This window comes from Globicephala melas, chromosome 6 (assembly GCF_963455315.2).
Source record: "Globicephala melas chromosome 6, mGloMel1.2, whole genome shotgun sequence".
Lineage (NCBI taxonomy): Eukaryota > Metazoa > Chordata > Mammalia > Artiodactyla > Delphinidae > Globicephala > Globicephala melas.
In genome coordinates, this window is record NC_083319.1 from 34,753,762 (window position 1) to 34,772,953 (window position 19,192).

General features: G+C 45.2%; 1 protein-coding gene across 2 annotated transcripts in view; it reads right to left on the reverse strand.

Annotated features, from left to right (window-relative positions):
• Positions 1–19,192, reverse strand: part of LOC115838658 (stimulated by retinoic acid gene 6 protein-like) — a 72,677-nt gene that overhangs the window by 15,305 nt on the left and 38,180 nt on the right. For both annotated transcript variants that reach the window (XR_009564280.1, XM_060300729.1), the window contains exons 4-11: positions 17,588–17,688; positions 14,758–14,888; positions 10,867–10,987; positions 9,233–9,278; positions 6,908–7,036; positions 4,228–4,298; positions 2,715–2,826; positions 200–353 (exon numbers count right to left, since the gene is read on the reverse strand). Coding sequence is in view for 1 of the 2 variants with exons in the window: in XM_060300729.1 (XP_060156712.1) it covers positions 200–353; positions 2,715–2,826; positions 4,228–4,298; positions 6,908–7,036; positions 9,233–9,278; positions 10,867–10,987; positions 14,758–14,888; positions 17,588–17,688 (865 nt within the window). In the remaining variant the exon portion in view is untranslated. The remainder of the gene's footprint in view (positions 1–199; positions 354–2,714; positions 2,827–4,227; positions 4,299–6,907; positions 7,037–9,232; positions 9,279–10,866; positions 10,988–14,757; positions 14,889–17,587; positions 17,689–19,192) is intronic.

Consider the following 19,192-nt stretch of genomic DNA (forward strand, 5'->3'; position numbering starts at 1 on the left):
CAAACAGGTTCTAACAAAATGGCCTGTGTCCTGACCCCTTTTTCCTTTGAGTCAACCCAGGGAGGCATAGAGCAATTGTAACACAGGTAATATCAAGACCAGCAGCAATAATCATTATAGGTGTGCACCTGCCATAGGTCACAAGTCCCTCTCTGTTTCCTACACAGGCAGCAGGAACAAAGGTGGAGGATGGTTTTACCTTTGGTGACGCTAATCAGCTCTTTCACCTGCAGGAGGACTGGGGTCAGGGTACCCGTCCGGTTCATGGAGGCGACGTAGCTCTCCAATTCCCCTTCAAACACATCCAGCTCATCTCTCACATACACGAACATGCAGAACTCAATGACAATGAACTGGGGGACACAGAGCAAATGTTTCAAGGTCTCACCTGAGTCCAGCTCAGTATATGAATAACATATGGGTCTCTCTTTGGTTTTGAGGTCAAAACTCTCTGAAGCTCAAAACTCATCTGCAATAGACTCTGGACACTTGCTCTACTGAGATGAATGGGATTGTGACTTCTTTGGAGACAGGAGTCACCCCAAACTCTGTTCTTAACACAACAGCATATAAGAGTAGGCACCACAAGGGCTCAAAGAACTCTTCAAACATTAATTAAATCAGAGTGAAATAATTAAAACAGAGTGGACTTTGAATAAGGGGTGACCCTGGGGACAATTCCAAACACTTCTCACTGTTCCCCTTCTTGTATCTTGGCAATGACCAAATTGGAGGAGGTGCTGTTTCCTGTATGCATGTCATGCTTGCTCCCCTCCTATCATCCTGTCATCCTGCCCTCATGCCCCCATCATCATGCCATTGCTTCTAGAGTCCCTGACGCCATTTTACTTCATCAACCGAACTGAATGTGGAGCTCAAATGCTACTATTTTCAGGCAGGTTCTCAATCCAGAGTAATTCACTAAATTTCCAAAGCACTTTTACCTTTTCTTTTTCTCTAGTTAGACGGCAGTACTTCATACTGTATTTTATCTTCTTGTCTTAGACCATGGGCTACTCCCAGGCCAAGACTCTGCTGAATCAGCTCTCTTCTCTCTTCCAGGTCTTAGTATAGTGTTTGGCATAGAGTAGACAACCAATAATGATTTAATAAACACAATAACCCCTAGTGATTTACCCACTGCTGCAGAGAACTCTAGCTAGTTGTCCATTAAAATCTCTTCTCCTCTTTTTTGGGCACAGGCTGGACTACATTTGCCAGCCTCCCTTGAGTTAGATGTGGGTAAATAACAAGGTTCTTGTCAATGGAAGAAGAGTGGAAGGAATGTGTGCTGGGTCCACATAGCCTTTGAAAACCTCTCACAGGCATTTCGCCACCTGCTTTCTCCTTCTGTTGACTGGATGCAGATGGTGAGGGTGCTCAGGGATGATGAAGGCACACGATGGAGAAACCAGTTATGGAACAAACACGTGGAAGACTGCTACCTCCCAAACCTCAACACTCACTCAACACTGTTAGGTGGGCAAAAATATATTCAGTGTTGTCACTGAAATTTGTGGGTTTATGTGGTACTTCATCATAACCTAATACATCCACTTAAAACTTAATCACAGGATTAGTTTATATAGGTATCATCCTAGTACATTTAAAATGAGCAGAAGACAATTTGGCCATTTTTATCCCGCCATTTGACCCTGCTTTTGACTCAGACATTTTATCTCAGATAACAATGACCACATGAAATGCTTTGATTCTGTACTTTATTGACTTCCTGTTTTCAATTTCATAGGTTTCTGCTCTAATTTTTATTACATCTATTCTTCTGCTTACTTTGCATTTTAATTTGCTCTTTTTTGTTTGTTCGTTTCCTAAGGTGAAAGTTTAGACGATTGATTTAAGATCTTTCTTCAGGTCTAATATGTACATTCAATGCTATAAATTTCCCTCTAAGCACTGCCTTTGCTGCCTCCCACAAATTTTGATAAGTTGTGTTTTCATTTTCATCTGTTCAAAACATTTTTAATTTCCCTTGATGTTTTTCTTTGGCTCATATGTTACTTTAAAGTGTGTTGTTTTCATACCTACTACTTGCAGATTCTCCGTTATCTTTCTGTTACTGATTTTTAGTTTAATTCCACTTTGATCTGAGAGCAGACATTGTATGATTTCTATTCTTTTATATTTATTAAGACGTGTTTTATGGTCCAGGATATAGTCTATCTTGTTGAATTTTCCATTTACTCTTGAGAAGAATGTGTATTCTGCTGTTGTTGATGAAGTAGTCTTTGGATTTCCAAAATATCCAATTGATTGATGGCATCAATTACAGTTCAGATTTTCCTACCTTGGCACTGGTTGCCATGGGGTTTCTGCTCCATTCTGTGATGATCGTGTCTCTTCAGTTTTAGGGGTAAAGGTTTGCTCCATGACCTCACTGCTCTTAGGGATCTAAGAAGAGTTGTTGATTCTTCAATTTGTTCAGATTTGTATTTGTTGTTAAGATGGACTGGCATATTGCAAGCTCTTTACATGTGGAATTGGTAACTGGAAGTCTCCGTAAATAACTCGATTATATTTATTAGTAATATTCACCACATGAGTATAAGTGTCCTTGGAGTCAAAATGGTGGGGTCAAAGAATTGTACTTTTTTGATTTACAGATACTCAATTTTGACCCAGCTTTTAAAGAACAACCCCTATCCTAGACCCACCCCATTTATAAAATAATAAAGGATTTGCTTAGATCTACTTACAAGGTACAAGCAGATGAAAGCCAACACAGTGGTTCCAATCATCCTGCTTGGGAACTGAAAGTAAGGGTCCCACTCATATATCCTGGTTTGGAACCAAGACTTTTCTCTCTCTCTGTGAATGAATAAACATCAAGAGAAGACAGGTTGTGGCTGGTAAACAAATGCCTGATTCTTCTGAAAATAATATCATCTCCTCTTCTTCACCTTAGAGTACAGTGAAGACAAAGAGCACTGGTAGATTGCACAGTTTTCATTCTCCCCTTATTCTTAAGAACAAAGACTCAGTTTTATTCAGTACAGCAATCTACCAAATTAAAGGCTATAGTTCCCGACCTCTCTTACAGCTAAGAGTGACCAAGACTAAACAAGCCAATTAGACGTGACCAGAGATGTGGTGTGGGACTTTGGGGAGGCTGGTCAGGTGGAACTGACACAGCTGGGAGGATTCCCTTTGACTTCACTCTTTTCTCCTGCCTGCCATCTGAAGGGCAGACATGGTGGCTGGCCCAGGCTGGAGCCCCAGCATCTATCTTGGGCCACAGACAGCCTTCATGATGGAAACCACTAGGTTACTGGAACAGAAAGACAGACAATGGGTAAACTGCGTGGTGGGCAGTCCAGGGTTAGTATGGACTGCCTGCCTCCAGAATTCTTTTACATGAGAAAGAAAGAAATCTCTCTTTTATTTGTGCCATGATTATTTTGCATTTTCTGCTATATGTAGCCAAATGTAACTCTAACCAAAGAACTAGTTTTGCCACTATGACCTTGGATTAGACATATCCCTTCTCTGGGAATATACCCTTGTGCACAGTGGCAGTGGCAGGGGTAGGGTGACTTGAATGGTCACTGAAGACCAGGTGTCTTGCCTGGTCAAGAGCTATGTCCTCTTTTATTGGTAACAACATCTCAGTTTTTCTCTGGGAATCTACTCTTCCCCACCATCAGTCCTGGTGGTTTAAGTGAAGCTGAACCACTTCCTAGTTCCCATGGTGAACATGTGACCCTGGTTTAACAATCAGTTTACTCCAATCACCTACTCACAGTAATTGGTTCTGGGATGCCATGTGGTCCAACTTGATCCAATGAAACACATTCATGGGAATTTTGTTTGAATTATTTGAAAGAAAACATTGTCTTCTCTATGAGCTTAAGACAGGAGGGTATAAGCTTAGAGATTCTGGGGGCCACCACGGGGAGGAAGCCTACCTAAGAGTTTAACATAGGTAAAAGCAGAGCTGAGAGATGAGGGAAAGAGACCTAGTTCTGATTATATCAGTCAAACCCCTGGATCCATCTGTGTCTGAAAACTGGCGACCTCTAGGCTCTTTAATTATGTAAGGCCATAACTTTCCTGTTTCTCTTTAATCCCATTTGAGTCGAGTTTCTGTTATTAGCAAACAAGCATCCTAAAACAGCGCTCTTCCAGTCATCTCCAGGTCTCTGACACAGTCAGGGCTCATCAATATTGGTGCAAATGCCGAAGGGCGTGAACAAATATAACTGTGCTTACTGCAGGGGGCACTTCCTCAGGAGCTGTTTGACGTGCTCTGCCTGGTGAACTTCCAGGAAAGGCTTTTCTTCCTGTGAGAAAAGAGAGAGGTTGATGTTTTGGCTCACAAAGTCTTGTTAGGGCTTTGGTCTCTTTGAGGGGCTATTTCCCTAGAGGCCAGGATTTTCGATAAAACTTGCCATTCCCAGACACCCGTCATTTATTGAAGAGACTATACAGTCCCGTCTCCTGTTTCCCAAGCACTTCTTTCATGAAATGCCAGAGGCCTGACCTTCCTTGACTCTTCTGCTTACTACTTTACACCAGCCTTTGTTTTGTGAAGTCGATTTTTCCCTTTGAGATTTGGTGATTTCTCATCATAGTTCAAAACACTGTTCCAGAAATGAAACACCCAAAATCCCAGTGTTTTTATTTTTTATGAAAAGGAATTTCTCTTGCTCATTTCTTATTTTGAAATGAACTTTAATAGTATGTTTGGAAATGTTTTCTCCAAGTGTAATGAGCTTTCCACAGTAGTCATCTGTTTTACAATATATTGAATATGTAACTTTTACACACTGTGAGATGAAATCTTATACGTTGCAGATGTTGCGCAGAGTAAAATAGACCTGGTTATAATTCTGACTCGTAAGTGACATCAGCGAGCTGGAGGAACAGGAGGTTCCAGTTCCCATACGCCCTCAGATACTCCAACTTTGACAACCACCCACAGGTGAGAGTACCTTTGTGGGGGCCCAAGTATCTACCTTGGAGGTTACAGCACGCTAGTTAAGCAAAAACTCCAAGAATAGATGCATGAAAGAGAACAAGGAGAACAGTTTCATTTTACCAACATCACTCCTCCTCCAAAGTAGTACAGCTCAGGGCATAGAGAGAAGGCCCTCTTAGCTTGTAATTTCTCCTATGAGGGAAAATAAAAGTGAAGTGAGAGCCCACCTTCCCCAGTCTTGGGGGACACTGCCCAACAGATCCATTCCTGTCTCACACCACCCAGAACACTGAGGGGATCAGCATGGCGGAATAGTCTGGGGAAAGCTAAGAGCAGGGAAATGGGGCAGGGGGTCAATGGGGTGGGGGAGTCCTTCTGGAGTCCTCGAAGGAACAGAGAAAGAGAAAAGGGCAGAAAGCTGTATAAAGAAATAATGGGGGGGCTTCCCTGGTAGTCCAGTGGTAAAGAATCCACCTTCCAATGCAGGGAATGCGGGTTCGATCCCTGGTCGGGGAACTAAGATCCCACATGTTGCGGCGCAACTAAGCCCACATGCCACAACTATTGAGCTTGCACGCCTCAATGAGAGAGCCCACATGCCACAAGCTACAGAGCCCACATGCTCTGGAGCCCACGCGCCGCAACTACTGAGCCCATGTGTCCTGGAGCCTGCACACCACAACTAGAGAGAGAAAACCTGCATGTCACAACTAGAGAGACGCCTGCATGCCGCAACTAGAGAGAAACCCAAGCAGACCACACACCATAATGAAAAGATCCTGCATGCCTCAACAGAGATCCCATGTGCTGCAACTAAGACCTGATGCAGCCAAAAAAAATAAATAAGGAAAACAAATAAATAAAATAAATAAATATTTTTTTAAAAAAGAAATAATGGGGACTTCCCTGGTGGTCCAGTGGCTAAGGCTCTGCACTCCCAATGCAAGGGGCCTGGGTTCCATCCCTGGTCAGGGAACTAGATCCCACATGCCGCAACTAACAGTTCACATGCCACAACTAAAGATTCTGCATGAGACAAAGTGGACTTTAAGTCAAAAACTATCACAAGAGACAAAGAAGGTCATTATATAATGATAAAGAGGTCAGTTCATCAAAATGATATAAAAATTGTAAACACATATATATACCTAATATCAGAGCACCTAAATATATAAAATAAATATTAACAGAACTGAAGGAAGAAATAAACAGCAACATGATAATAGTAGAGGACTTCAACACCACACTTTCAACAATGGATAGATAATCCGGTCAGAAAATCAATAAGGAAACAGCTGACTAGAACAACACTATAGACCAAATGGACCAAAAAGACATTTATAGAACATTCCATATAACAGCAGCAGAATACATATTCTTCTCAAGAACATTTTCCAGGATAGAGCATATGTTTGGCCACAAAACAAGTCTTAAACGTAAGAAGATTGAAATCATATCAGACATAATTTCTGACCACAAAAAGCTAGACGTTGATAACAGGAGGAAAATTGGAAAATTCACAAACGATACACTCCTGAACAACCAATGGGTCAAAGAAAAAATCAAAAGGGAAATCAGAAATATCTTGAAGCAAATGAAAATAGAAATACAACATACAGAAATTTATGGGATCCAGGAAAAGCAGTTCAGTTCTAAGAGGGCAGTGTGTAGCGGTAAATGCCTATATTAAGAAAAAAAGAAAGATCTCATGCAAACAACCTAACTCTTTACTTTGAGGAACTAGAAAAAGAAGCACAATGGGTAAGAGAGAGCCTCAACAACCCAATTCTCTGGGTTCCAGGTCTGGCTCTGCTATAGACTAGCTATGTGAGCTTGGGCAATGCAACTGACACCTCTGGGTCCAAGTTTCCTAATACAGAGTGGGAGAAGTAATAATAGTACCTACCTCACAAGGCTGTTGGGAAAACTTAACCTGTCAGGACACACACGGTGTTTTTACTTAGTACTCACCGTCTGGAGCTCCCAGCCCAGGTGGACCCTCAGAGACTTGACAAACATGTACAGGAAGCGGCCCAGAAGGAAGGCCAGGCAGAGCAGTGAGGGCCAGTAGAACACAACAGTCTCATACTTCCCCACAAACTGCAACAGAAGCAGACCATGGGGCGTGGGCTCTAGGTAGGGAAGGGCTAGGCCACTGGTGAGGCTGTGCACAGGAACCTGCCTGCCCCAGCCTGCTCCCACCAGGGCCCACCCTCTCAGAGCTTGGAGGTCAGCAGCCAATCCCCGCTCCCCCAGCCCCACATCATCAGAACAAGCAGTGTACTTGGAGTCCAGCAGCCCTGGACTTGAGTCTTAGCGCCCCTATTTAATTTTATACAAAGGGCTTTCATGGCTTTTTTCTCATTAGGTATTAAATATTACTTTTGGAAAATACTCACAAGAGAGAGGAGGGTGAAAGAGAGAGAGAAGAGGGGAGAGAGAGAAGAGGAAGGGGGAGGGGGTGGGCGAGAGGGAGAAGGAGAAGAAGAAAAGGAAGGAAGGAAGGAAGGAAGGAGGGAGGGAGGGAAGGAGGGAGGGAGCGGGGGAAGGAGGAAGGAGGGAGGGAGAGCCCATAAGTGTCATCATTTTGGGAGCAACACAAGCTCCCAAGAGTAACAGGTCTCTCAAGATGGTGCTCATAGTTTTTCTATTTTTAGCTTCATTTTGATAAACAATTTTTTCCACTGTTTTAAGACAAATCATATTGTTATGTATCTTTCACAATTTACCGGTTAGTTTCATTTTTTTTTTATGTTTCCAGAGTATTTCTCCCTAAGGAGAAATCAGAGTTTTGATGTAGTGGTGTTAGACTGGGGGACGGACACATTCTGAGACGTGCGGGCCCGTGTCTTCATCCTCATCTCCGGCATATGCTTATATGTGAGACATAACCACCATCAGTATTTCAGTGTCTTTCATCTTTATCTATACCCATATAGCTATATATATTATAAGTAGAGATAGTACCAAATATGTAGGTCTGTATATAGCATAATCACTTCTCCACATGGTTACAAATTATTTGTGAACATTATTTTTAATGCTGCATAACAGTGCATTATTTATATGAACCAAACTTTATCTAAACTTTCCCCTAATATTTGACATTTGAGACCCTTTCTAATGTCTCATTTTTATAAATAAAGTTTTCATAAATACATTTGAAAACATGAGGACAAATTTTCATTAATTCCTTAGTCTGGATTTCAGTCCCATGATCTTTAATTAGTAAGTCATGTTAGCCCCTGAACCTTGCTTTCCTACCAGTGAACTGGGAATGGCACTAACACACTGTCTGCAAAGTGTCCTGAGGATTCTCCGGTTAGTGATTGGAACTGAGCCTAGAACAACGCCTGGCACGTAGCAGTTCTTGGTGTTAGTGATTCTGAGCATAGAAGTGAGACCCTGCCGATTAACCATGAATATTTCAAATTTCCAAAGAACCTCTGGAAGACTGAAAGCTCTCCAAGACTCCAAAGAAAATACCTGTGATCCTGAACCTCAGGTACTGTGAGCAGTGGGAAGGAGGGCTTCTTTTGGGGCAGAGTTGTGCCGGAATGCCCTCAATCCCAGTGCAGAGATGCAGAGGGAAGGCCCAGACTACCAGCCTCATTTTCTAGCCCAGCTCCCCCCAGACTCTCTTTATCACACCCTTTAATCCTCCATAGTTACTGATGCCCAGGAAAGGCTTTGGCAAGGCTCCTGTGGGCTCCTGGCCCAGGTGGCTTCTTCGTACTCCCCTCACACACCTGGTAACCCTTCTAGATGCAGTGTGACACCCCTCTTTCATCTTGCTCCTTTTCCTGGGGTACAGGGCTAAACAGATGAACCAGCTTCCTCTAATTCTGAGAAAGAGGATGCATGGCAAAGTGATAAGGGATTCATCTAGTTCGAGTCTCCCATTTTATAGACAGAGAAACTGAGGCTACATGAAGGAATGGAAAGAAATGAGCTTGAGAGTCAGCCAGACCTCATCTCAACTCCCAAATCTGCTGCTTCTCAAGAGTTACATAATATACTTGTGCCTCAGTTTCCTCATCTGTAAACAGGTTTGCTAAGAGCTTCCCTCCCTTGAGGGGCCACTATGAGCATCAACTGAGAGAACATCTCCTGTGAATGACATCTGATGAACACAAGATGCTCTACAAATGGAAGCATCATGAATGGTTCCAACTCCCCTTTTGTCCACACGAGGAAGCTGAGGCCCAGAGTGGCAAAGGCTTGTCCCAGGTCACACAGTGAGTTGGCCATGGTGATAGGACTGAATACCCTAAACACAGCTCAGCAGGGACTCACCTGCCCATGGGGACACTGTGTGATGTGAAGGGTGGTGACAGCAAACCTGCAAGACAGAAACCAGGGTTGGGGTCCTGGGGTCCTTCCCAGCACAGCCCCTGTGAAAACAGCTCAGATACCACCTGCCTGGAGTTACCTCCCCTCTGAATCCTTCTTGGGAGGACTGGTCCCCAGTACATCCCACCCAGATCAGGCATACAGCTTGTGCCTAGGTACATGCACACTGAATTCATTTAACACATCCTCACTGAGGACATAATCCTGGGATCCACGACGGCAGAGCAGGAAGACACTGAGAGGTCTCCTACTTTCTCCCCTCATCACTCAGGTGGGGAGACTGAAGCCCAGAGAGGGGAAGGGATTTCTCCAGAGTCACACCCAGAGCTAGGACCAAGACCCAGGTGTTCTGACTCCGGGACCGAGGCTCTTTCTGACGGGACATGCCCTGTCTGTAAACACTGCCCTGAGGAATAAGCCTCAACGTTTTCTCCCGGCTGGACACACATTCCTGGTCATACTCCCAAGGTGCCCAAGGTGCCCAAGCTGCTAAGTGGTTCTGACCACCCTCTCCTCTCCAGCTCAGAAAGTCTGGCAGAGGCTGTTAAGATGATATTATTCCACGTCTAACCCTGAATACCCTCTCTTCTAATTTTTAAAAAGCAAGTCACAAACTCTGTAATTGTAGCCATTGGGGTATCATTTGCTTGTGAGCCCCCTGCACTGGTTCACACACACTGGGCCTGGGACCCCTGCCCCACAGAAAATGCTGTAGTGGGGAAGCCGGCCCAGTAAGGGGGATGCAGGCAATGAGATGAGTTTCAGGGCTGGAGAGTAGAAGTGTTCATGGGATTTTTCAGCCAGAAAATATTCCCCAGGGCCAGCTCTGTGCCAGTCCGGTGTCAGCGCTGAGGGCACAGCGCTCAAGAGGAGGGTCAGAAAGGTCCCACATCTGAGGGCTCTGATCCACGAAGGACGAGCATGTATCTGTCACTGGGCCAAGTCGGGGAAGACGATCCACACAGGGAATAGCAATATGTAGACAAAGAGGCCAGAACACATGTTCCAGGAGGGTCTCTCCTGTCCTCCAGTGTTTTCCCTGGCTCACAGCGGGATGTCTGCTGAACGAATAAGTGGACGGAGAAAGGAGTATAGGAGTCTTGCATGACCGGAGGTGTGTGCTAGAGACTGTCAGGCATGGAGAGATGGAGAGAGGCCAGACTGCGACAGCACTGAACGCCCAGCTGAGGCACCTGCACTTTCTCCTGGGCTCCTAGGGAAGCATGACAGCGAGGAGCGGCAGAACCCAATGGGACTCCTGCTTCTAACCACGGGACTGACGGCACTTGACAGAAACGGAGTTTTCTACAGCCCTGACTTCTGGGAATATTCTGATCATGAGCGGCCTCCTGTGGAGCAGACAGAACGCAGGCCTGACCTTCTGAAGCCTCAAGTGCAGTTTCCAAGGAGGGGCTGCGGTGGGCCTTGGACCAGTCACTCCGCCCACCCGCCCTGGGCGTCGGTTCTGGGCAAGGTGCCCTCCAAAGAGAGCTCTCAGGTCACCTCCAGCTCCTTGTCCAGAGTCCAGCCATGGCCAAAGGAACTGCAGGAGGCCAGGCAGGCAGAGTCCATCTTACCAGATCAGAGAGTAGCTGAACCCCAGGATGGAGCTGACCAGCCGGAACTCCGACGAGAGGCAAGCAAAGAAGGGGAAGTGGGACAGGCCGACTTCGATGCCTCCGATCAGAAGCACAAAGGCTGGGAGAGACAGGGCCAGAGATGACATGAGTTCCTCTTCTCACGGGCTCAGGGGAGACCCAGGGCAGTTATGGGGTTTCGTGTGACTTGCAGTCACAGACCTCAGGACTTAAGGAGATGAGTGGACAAGCCCCAGGTTAGTACAAGGAGGAATGCAGAGATGTCTTTCATGCAATCATGCAAAAGGCCCTTCCTGGTACCTCTTCCATGCCAGGCACTGGGCTAACTATTGAGATGAAGAAGACTTTGTCCCTGCCCTTGATTAGCTCACAGTATGATGGGCAGAAACATACCACAAAAATGAACAAACAAAAATCACTGAGAGTAAAGCACCATAAAGTGTACCATAGCAACACAGACAGCAGCGATGTACTGTGTTCTAAAACCTCTTGTGCACTTCATCCATAAGGCAATAATAATATTAATGCTGCCACTGACTAGCTCTGAGATGGTCTAACAGGATCCAGTAAAATGTAATTGGGCAAGATGACCTTTCCTAAGTGTCTACTTTGAGCTGGGTTGTGGGTCAGGCACCAAGGACATAGGGGGAATGAACAAAGTTCTTGCTTTGAGGTGCTTACGGTCCAATAGGGAAGACAGGAAGGAAAGTAAACGATGTGATATGTACAGTAATAGAGGCATATTCAACCTGCTGTGTGGACAAGAAGAGGAAGTCATGGACCTCACCTGGGGTCTGGGTATCAGAGAAGGCATCCTGGAGGTGGTGACATTTACCAAGGCCATGAAATATAAGTGGGAGTTTGTAGGACGGAGAGAAGGAGGGAAGGAAGGACATTTCTCACTCAAAGGAGGGGAGATGGTTGGTTGAGGTGGTCAGTATTTGTGTAAATGTGAATAGTGGGGGACTGGCAGCTAAGGACCATATAAAAGGAATAATTGCTGTGAGGTTAGAAGCTGCAACAGCATAATTTTTTAATTTATCTGAATTCCCCCAACCATGAAAGCAGACAGAGCAGTGAAAATAGCAAAACCAAAAACAAACATCTACAATAAATCTAAGTGACAGGACTCATTTGATATCAACATCTGATTAAGGGGAAGCAGAGGAAAGACAATAGGATCTTTGAAATCCCAAGAACAGAAGAACCCAAAATTGCCAGCAGATATTCACAGGAAATTGAAACTGAAATAACAGCTGAAACTGGGCACAGGGCTGAAGGCCTTGACTCATAGGTGAGAATCAGCAGACCTTAGTAAGGTGTTAGTAGGTCTGAGGATGCTGGAGCCATCAGGGCCCATGAGCTCATTATACTAAATATCCAAGTCCCCTCCCAGCACAAGCCCCACATGAAAGAGAAACTGCTGGCAGCGAGAATCCAAAATGAGAAGGTAAGAACATTAGGAAATGGGTAGTAGTGGGTCCAGACAAAAGTGGAAGAAGCCAACTCAAAATATGAGGTTGTAATGAGGGTACATATATATAATCATTCTGTAAAAACAGAAGAGGAGGGGCTTCCCTGGTGGCGCAGTGGTTGAGAGTCCGCCTGCCGATGCAGGGGACACGGGTTCGTGACCCGGTCCGGGAGGATCCCACGTGCTGCGGAGCGGCTGGGCCCGTGAGCCATGGCCGCTGAGCCTGCGCGTCCGGAGCCTGTGCTCCGCGACGGGAGAGGCCACAACAGTGAGAGGCCCATGAACCGCAAAACAAACAAACAAACAAACAAACAAACAAAAAAACAGAAGAGGAACCCTTGAGCCATGAAGCAAGAAACAATATTCTGGTCCAGCCAGATGCTCAACATCAATTAGGCTTCACGGAAACGCAAATCAAGACAACAATCAGATACTACTTCACACCTACTAAGATGGCTATAATTTTTTTTTTAAAAAATGAAAATAACAAGTGTTGGCTAGGATGTGGAGAAATTGGAACGTTCACATATTGCAGGTCAATGGAACACAATGGACAGTCCAGAAATAGACCCATACATACACATGTGTAGACAACTGATTTTCAACAAAGGTGCAAAGGCAATGTAGTGGGCAAAGGACAGGTTTCTGTAATGACAACAGTGCTGGAACAAATGGATAGCCAAAGGCAAAAAAAAAAAGAGGAATTCAATCCACACCTCACACTATATATTCAAAAAAATTAACTCAGAATGTACCATAGACCTAAATGCGAAACACTGTGAGACTATAAAACTTCTAGAAAACACAAAGAAGAAAATCTAAGTGACCTTAGCTTAGGCAGATATTTCTTATATGACATCATATGCATGATCCATAAAAGAAAATATGAAAAAATTAGATTTCATAAAAATTTAAAATGCCAGCGCTTCAAAAGAAACTGTTGGTAGAATACAAATACAAGCAACAGACTGGGGAAAAGTATTTGCAATTTATACATCTGATAAAGGACTTATATACAGAGTATATAAAGAACTCTCAAAACTCAATAAGAAGAAAACGAAAAATCCCCAATATTTTAAAATAGGCAAATAATTTGAACAAACGCTTTACCAAAGAAGGTACAGTGATAGCAGATAAGCACATGAAAATATGCTCAACAACAACAGTCATTACAAAACTGCAAACTGAAACCACAGTGAGATACCACAACATGCCTCTTAGAATGGCTAAAATTAAAAAGACTGACCATGTGTTGTCAAGGACATAGAGAAACTTAACTCTCATACACTGAAGATGGTAATCTACAATCAAACGGAACCATCATTTTGGAAAACAGTCTGACAGTTTCTTTAAAAGTATAATCTACTACATGATCTTAATAATCCAGACATTCCATTCAAAGGTGTTTACCCAAGAAAAATGGAAACATACAAAGACTTACAATGCTTACAGCAGCTTTATTTGTAACAGCCAAAAACTGAAAATAAATCAAATGTCTATCAATAGGTGAATGGATAAACAAACTGTGGTCTCTCCATACGGTAGAACACTATTCAGAAATGAAAAAGGAATGATTTCTGATACATTCTAAACATATATGAATCTTAAAACAACTATGCTGTGTGAAAGAAAACAGACCCCCTCCCCCCCAAAAAAACCCCGATTGCATTCTGTATGATTCCATTTGCATAACTGCCTGAGGATGGGGGTGGTGACTGGATGGGGTGGGAAGGAGAGAGTACAAAGGGGAAAAAGTTAACTTCTGGGGTTCATTATCATGATTGTGGTGATGATTTCATAGATGTAACCATTTGCCAAAGCTCAACTTGTACACTTCTAAGAGATGTATCATTTTGGTTTTAATTTGCGTTAAAAACTCCTAAAAACTAAGGAGATGTTGTAGGCATTTGCTCATATAGGCTTGGAACCCAGGAGAGAGAACCAAGCTGGACAGGAGATGTTTGGGAGTCACTGGATTAGGGATGGTTGAACCTGCAGGGAGAGCACAGGGCACGGGGAACAAAGAGGCCTCAGATCAATGGCCAGAGAAGTAAACACTGTTCCCTGAGGAAGCATCTGAGGGCTTACTGATATCAAGAAGGCAGTCACGGCTATGACTCAGGAGAGATTTCTAGGGTTGGTGACAGTGAACCTATTTTCTGAGACTTTGTTCTACTACGTCTAAAAACCTTTGAATCTAACTGGGAGAAAACCTCCACAAAAAAGCTCGAGACTTTGTGGGCTTGGCACTGACCTTGGGCAAGTAACAAGCTAAGAAGAACATTGACAGTTCAACAAAGTTTATCCCCTGATCCCAGAGAAACCCTGCCATGCAGTCTCCAAGAGCAAGAATTTCCACAGCAAAACTCCCAGCAGGTGTGAGGCAGCACACGTACCTTGGGCCCATTGTGGGACTTGCAGGGGCTGGTAGCCTTCTGAGAATAAGAACATGACCTTATTGGCTGTAGCCCCAAAGGCTACTCCATAGGACCATCGGTTACGAAAAGTGCCCACGAAGTCCAGAGGTCTGTGAATAAGAGAAAAAGCTCGTGAGGCCAGAAGTGGCTCCTTCCCACAGTTCATTTCCAAAGTATCAATCCCACTCTGGGGAGGGACTATTGAGTAGTAAACTATTTATTTCAACTGACATATCCTGAGGCCCTCTGTGCCAATTGGGGGGTTAGGCATAGATTCAGGGTACCAAAGTGAGGAAGACAAAATCCTTGCCCTGGAGAAGCTCCAAGTCTGGGGAACATAAGCAAGGACACCAGCAGTCATGACAACAAGCAAAATGGGATGAATTTCATCTATGAGAGACACAAGCAGTATGACTTAAGAAACCAAAACAAAGAGTATGTGAAAGACAGGTTGGGGGAACTGCCCTGCACCTGGCCATGGTCTACGAGAGTCCTCCTTTCCAATATCCCTGGGAAGGTTTGGGTATCACTGGCTATGCTAGCTGCATGTGATCACACCTCCTGGCCACAGCTGATTGGACTATGGGTGGTCAGATGGTCACCTGACTTTGGATGGGCCAATCACCGTGCCTGGCCTTGTACTTTGGATTTGTGATTCTGAGGACAGGAGCCAGTCAGCTGTTAAAATTCTGTTCTGGAAAGTCATGCCAAACTGAGTCTTGCCGACGTCTGGGGGAAGCAGAGATCGTTAAGTCCGATGGTAAAGTCAGATGGCAGAGAGGAAAACGGTAAAATAGTGCTGAAGGGACCCCAGTGACACAAAGAGGCAAAAGTAGAATCCGTCTCCCAGAGACGCCCATCTCAAGAGCTCTAGTTCCCATGAGGCCAACCTTGCCAGTTTCTGTGAGATCTCTGTAACTTTATAAAAAGTCCTTTCTTTTCCTTTTATGCAAACAAGCTTGAGTGGGTATCTGTTTCCTCTAACCAAAAGAGCTTTGTCTACATAAGGGAAAGCAATTGCATTTGAGACAAAGAGAAAAGGCTTTCCCCACTGGAGTGCCATTTGAAGCCAGCTTAATGAAAACTCAAGGTGGCAGGAAGGGAAGGGTACTGCAGGTACCTGCAGGTGGGGACTTGGGAGTCAGGATCTGGACCCCACCTTCCTGTTCCATTTGGCTGGCTCGTCTTCATCTTCAAGGCACAACTCAGGGAGCACCTCTCTCAGAAACCTCCCTGACAACCCACTCCCAATCAGGCACACCTACTTGCTGCCTTGCTTGGGTCCCCTCAGCGCTAAGTTCATGTCCATGCTTTTCTTATCACTTGTTTAGTGAACTATAAACTCCTCTGGAGTGGGACCTAGCACAGGGCTTTGAAAAGAGTAGCTGCTCACTGCACGTTCGTGGACACGCACTTGGTTGAACTGACTTGAATTCTAATCAATCCCACTTGTAGTACGTAAGTGCTATGTGGGACTCAGTCTCCCTATCTTTAAAACAGAGATGATACCCCTGCTCTGCTCATATCACAGAGACACTGTGGATGGCAAATGAAGACCTGCTTTATAAACTGTGGAGTGTCATGCACATGCGAAGGATTATTAATGGGTGAAGATGGTGAGCTAAAACTACTCAGGAAAGCAGGGCTTTTCATAAGAAAGTGGCCAGAGAGCAAGAAAACGGTGCCTTTATTAACTGAATTCAAAGCAGTTTAACATGATCCATATAGCGGTCTTACTTAAAAAGTCCTACACCAGGCCCTACATGCCAAATGCCCAGGGCAAAGTCTGAAGATCTTTATCCACCAGCCTCAATCTCTCTCTGTGCCTCAGCCAATGTGGCTTAGACCTGGCAGTTTGGGAGGGGCTGACTGCTCTAATGGGTGGTAACCAGAATGTTTGCTACTCTGGGCTGGTATACAGTATATGGACATTGTTGTTGGATTTCTCTCACCGCAAAGGTCAGATCACCCTTAGACTCCATCCTGACATCCTGGCTTCCTCTCCCTTCTCCAGAGCCCAAGGCTGAGACCTGAGTGTGTCCACATCCTTGAGTCTTCTCAGGTTATGACACTGGGAGAATCAGAGCCAAAAGCGACCAGAGCTGGGTTAAAGCTCTTGTCACTCGGTAGCTCTGTGGCCTTGGGCAAGTGACTCAACTTCTCTGAGCCTGAGCTAGCTCATCCATTACATGAGGATAACAACCTCCACCATGCTGGGGTCCATCCTAGTAGCGTAGGGAAGGCAGATGGTTCAGTACCTGGGCCAGAGTCAGTATGCAACAAATGCTAATTGCATCATCATCATTAGTAGTAATTAGAGGGTGATGAGGCAGAGAGATGAACAATTAGAACTCAAGGAAAAATGTGAGGAGGGGAGCAGAGATTCAGAATGGCAGAGTGGGAAAGGCCCTGAAAGCTCCCTGGTCCAGCGGGCTCTCCTGGGGCATGTCTCATGCCTCCATCCCAACAAGGAGGCTTGCTGCCACCAGTGACAGGGAACTCTCTCCCCCCTGCTTCTCGGGGTAGCCATGGTGCTGAGTGTGGGAAGGCCTTTCCCATAGTGAGCTGAGCCTCTTCGAGTTGTTTTAAGCACTTCTGGGCAGCCCTGGGTGCTGAGGGCGCAGTAGCTTGGAAGCCAATTCTGAACTCTCTGGGCCTTGGGTGGATTGGGGCAGGGAGGGGCAGAGCTGTCCACGGCGGGGTAGAGGTGGGTAGGGAGGTAACTGGTGGTTAGCCTAGTCTTACAAATGGTGTTGGTCCCAAACACAGAGTACCCCAAGCTGTAGTGATGGACCTTGGCTCAACTCACATGATCATTCTGAAGCGGTTTCCCAGGAGGTAAGAAACGTCATCTCTCTGTCTATGGTGCTCTCGTCTTTGGAGAAGGGACAAGACCAAAATGATGAAAAGCTATAGAAACAGAAGAAGGGTCTGTCAGAGGGAACATTCATCCTCAGCCCCTCGGTGCCCTCACTGGAGGAGAGTGTGTGGGTGAGCAAAGCACTCAGAACGTCTAGGACTCAAACTCCACACTTGGAGAGCTGGCTGCACGCACCGTTGAGCTTCCAGAATGTTTTGTACTGAGCTTTCCTTTGTGTTGCTCTGAACAGACATGGGTTCAAATACAGTCTGTCCCACACACTGGCTGGGAGGGAGACTTAACTTCTCTGAACCTCAGTGGCCTCATCCATAAAAAATGGGTAATAACTTTCAGGTTGCAAATCCTTTGCTTTTTATTCCTGTGGATTCAGTCATATTCTCCTATACTTGATGCCCCTTTTCTTCTTTTACTAGAAAATTCCTGAGAATTATCTACACTTGCTGTCTCCATTTCCTCACCTCTCACTTGCTCTTCGACCCCCTAACATGGCTTCTACTCCCATACTCCACGGAAGCAGTTCTGGCCAAAGTCACTAATTACCACCTTGTTGCTCAATCCAAATGTAAACATTAAGCCCAAATCTGCTTGACCTCACAGCAGCATTCAGTGTTGACCTCTTCCTCCTCTTAGAAATACTCTCTTCCCTATGCTTCTATCAGCCACACTTTTCTGGTTTTCTTCTAATTCTCAGTCTCCTTTGCTGGATCATTCTTTACCCAACCACCAGATGTGAAGCTCCTCATGGTTCAGTCCAAGGACCACTCATCTTACTCCCCCATCCTCTCTTCCTCAGTGACCCCATCCATGTCCACACTTTCAATGGCCACCAAATACACAGAAGACTCACAAACTTGAATCTCCAGCCCAGCTGTGGTTCAGAATCATATGTTCAACTACATAGTTGGCATTTCTTTTTGATGTGTTGAACGCTTCTCAAATTCAGTATGTCTTAAATGGAACTCTTGATTTTCCTCCCTGCCCTGTTCCTTCATCCACAACAAACTTGGATGCCCTCTAATTTTCCTTAACAAGTGAATGACAGATACCACCATCCTTCCAGCTGTGCAAATTACAAACCCAAGAGTCATCCTCAACCTCTCCCTCTCCCTCATCTCTCTATCCAACCCATTACCCGGTTCTACTGCTTTTACCCCTTGAACATCTGGAGGTGACCACCATCATCTAGGATGATGTAAAATCACCTCACCTGGACCCCTGCAACCATCTCCTAACTGGCCTTCCTGCCTCCTCTCTTACCTGCCTCCAACCTGATCCCCACTTGCAAACAGACAGATCATTTCAACCCATAAATCTGATCACACCATCCTTGGGCCAGAAACACTCCACTACTTCCCACTGTATTTAGAACAAAGACAAAACTCCTTCATACACGGCCTGGCCCTGCCCACCTCCCCAGACACCTCCACCTCCAATTCCCCACTCCAGCCACGCCAGCCTTCTCAGCTCCTCACACTCTCCATGCTCCCGCCCGCCACGGAGCCTTTGCACGTGCTCTCCCCTCTGCCTGAAATG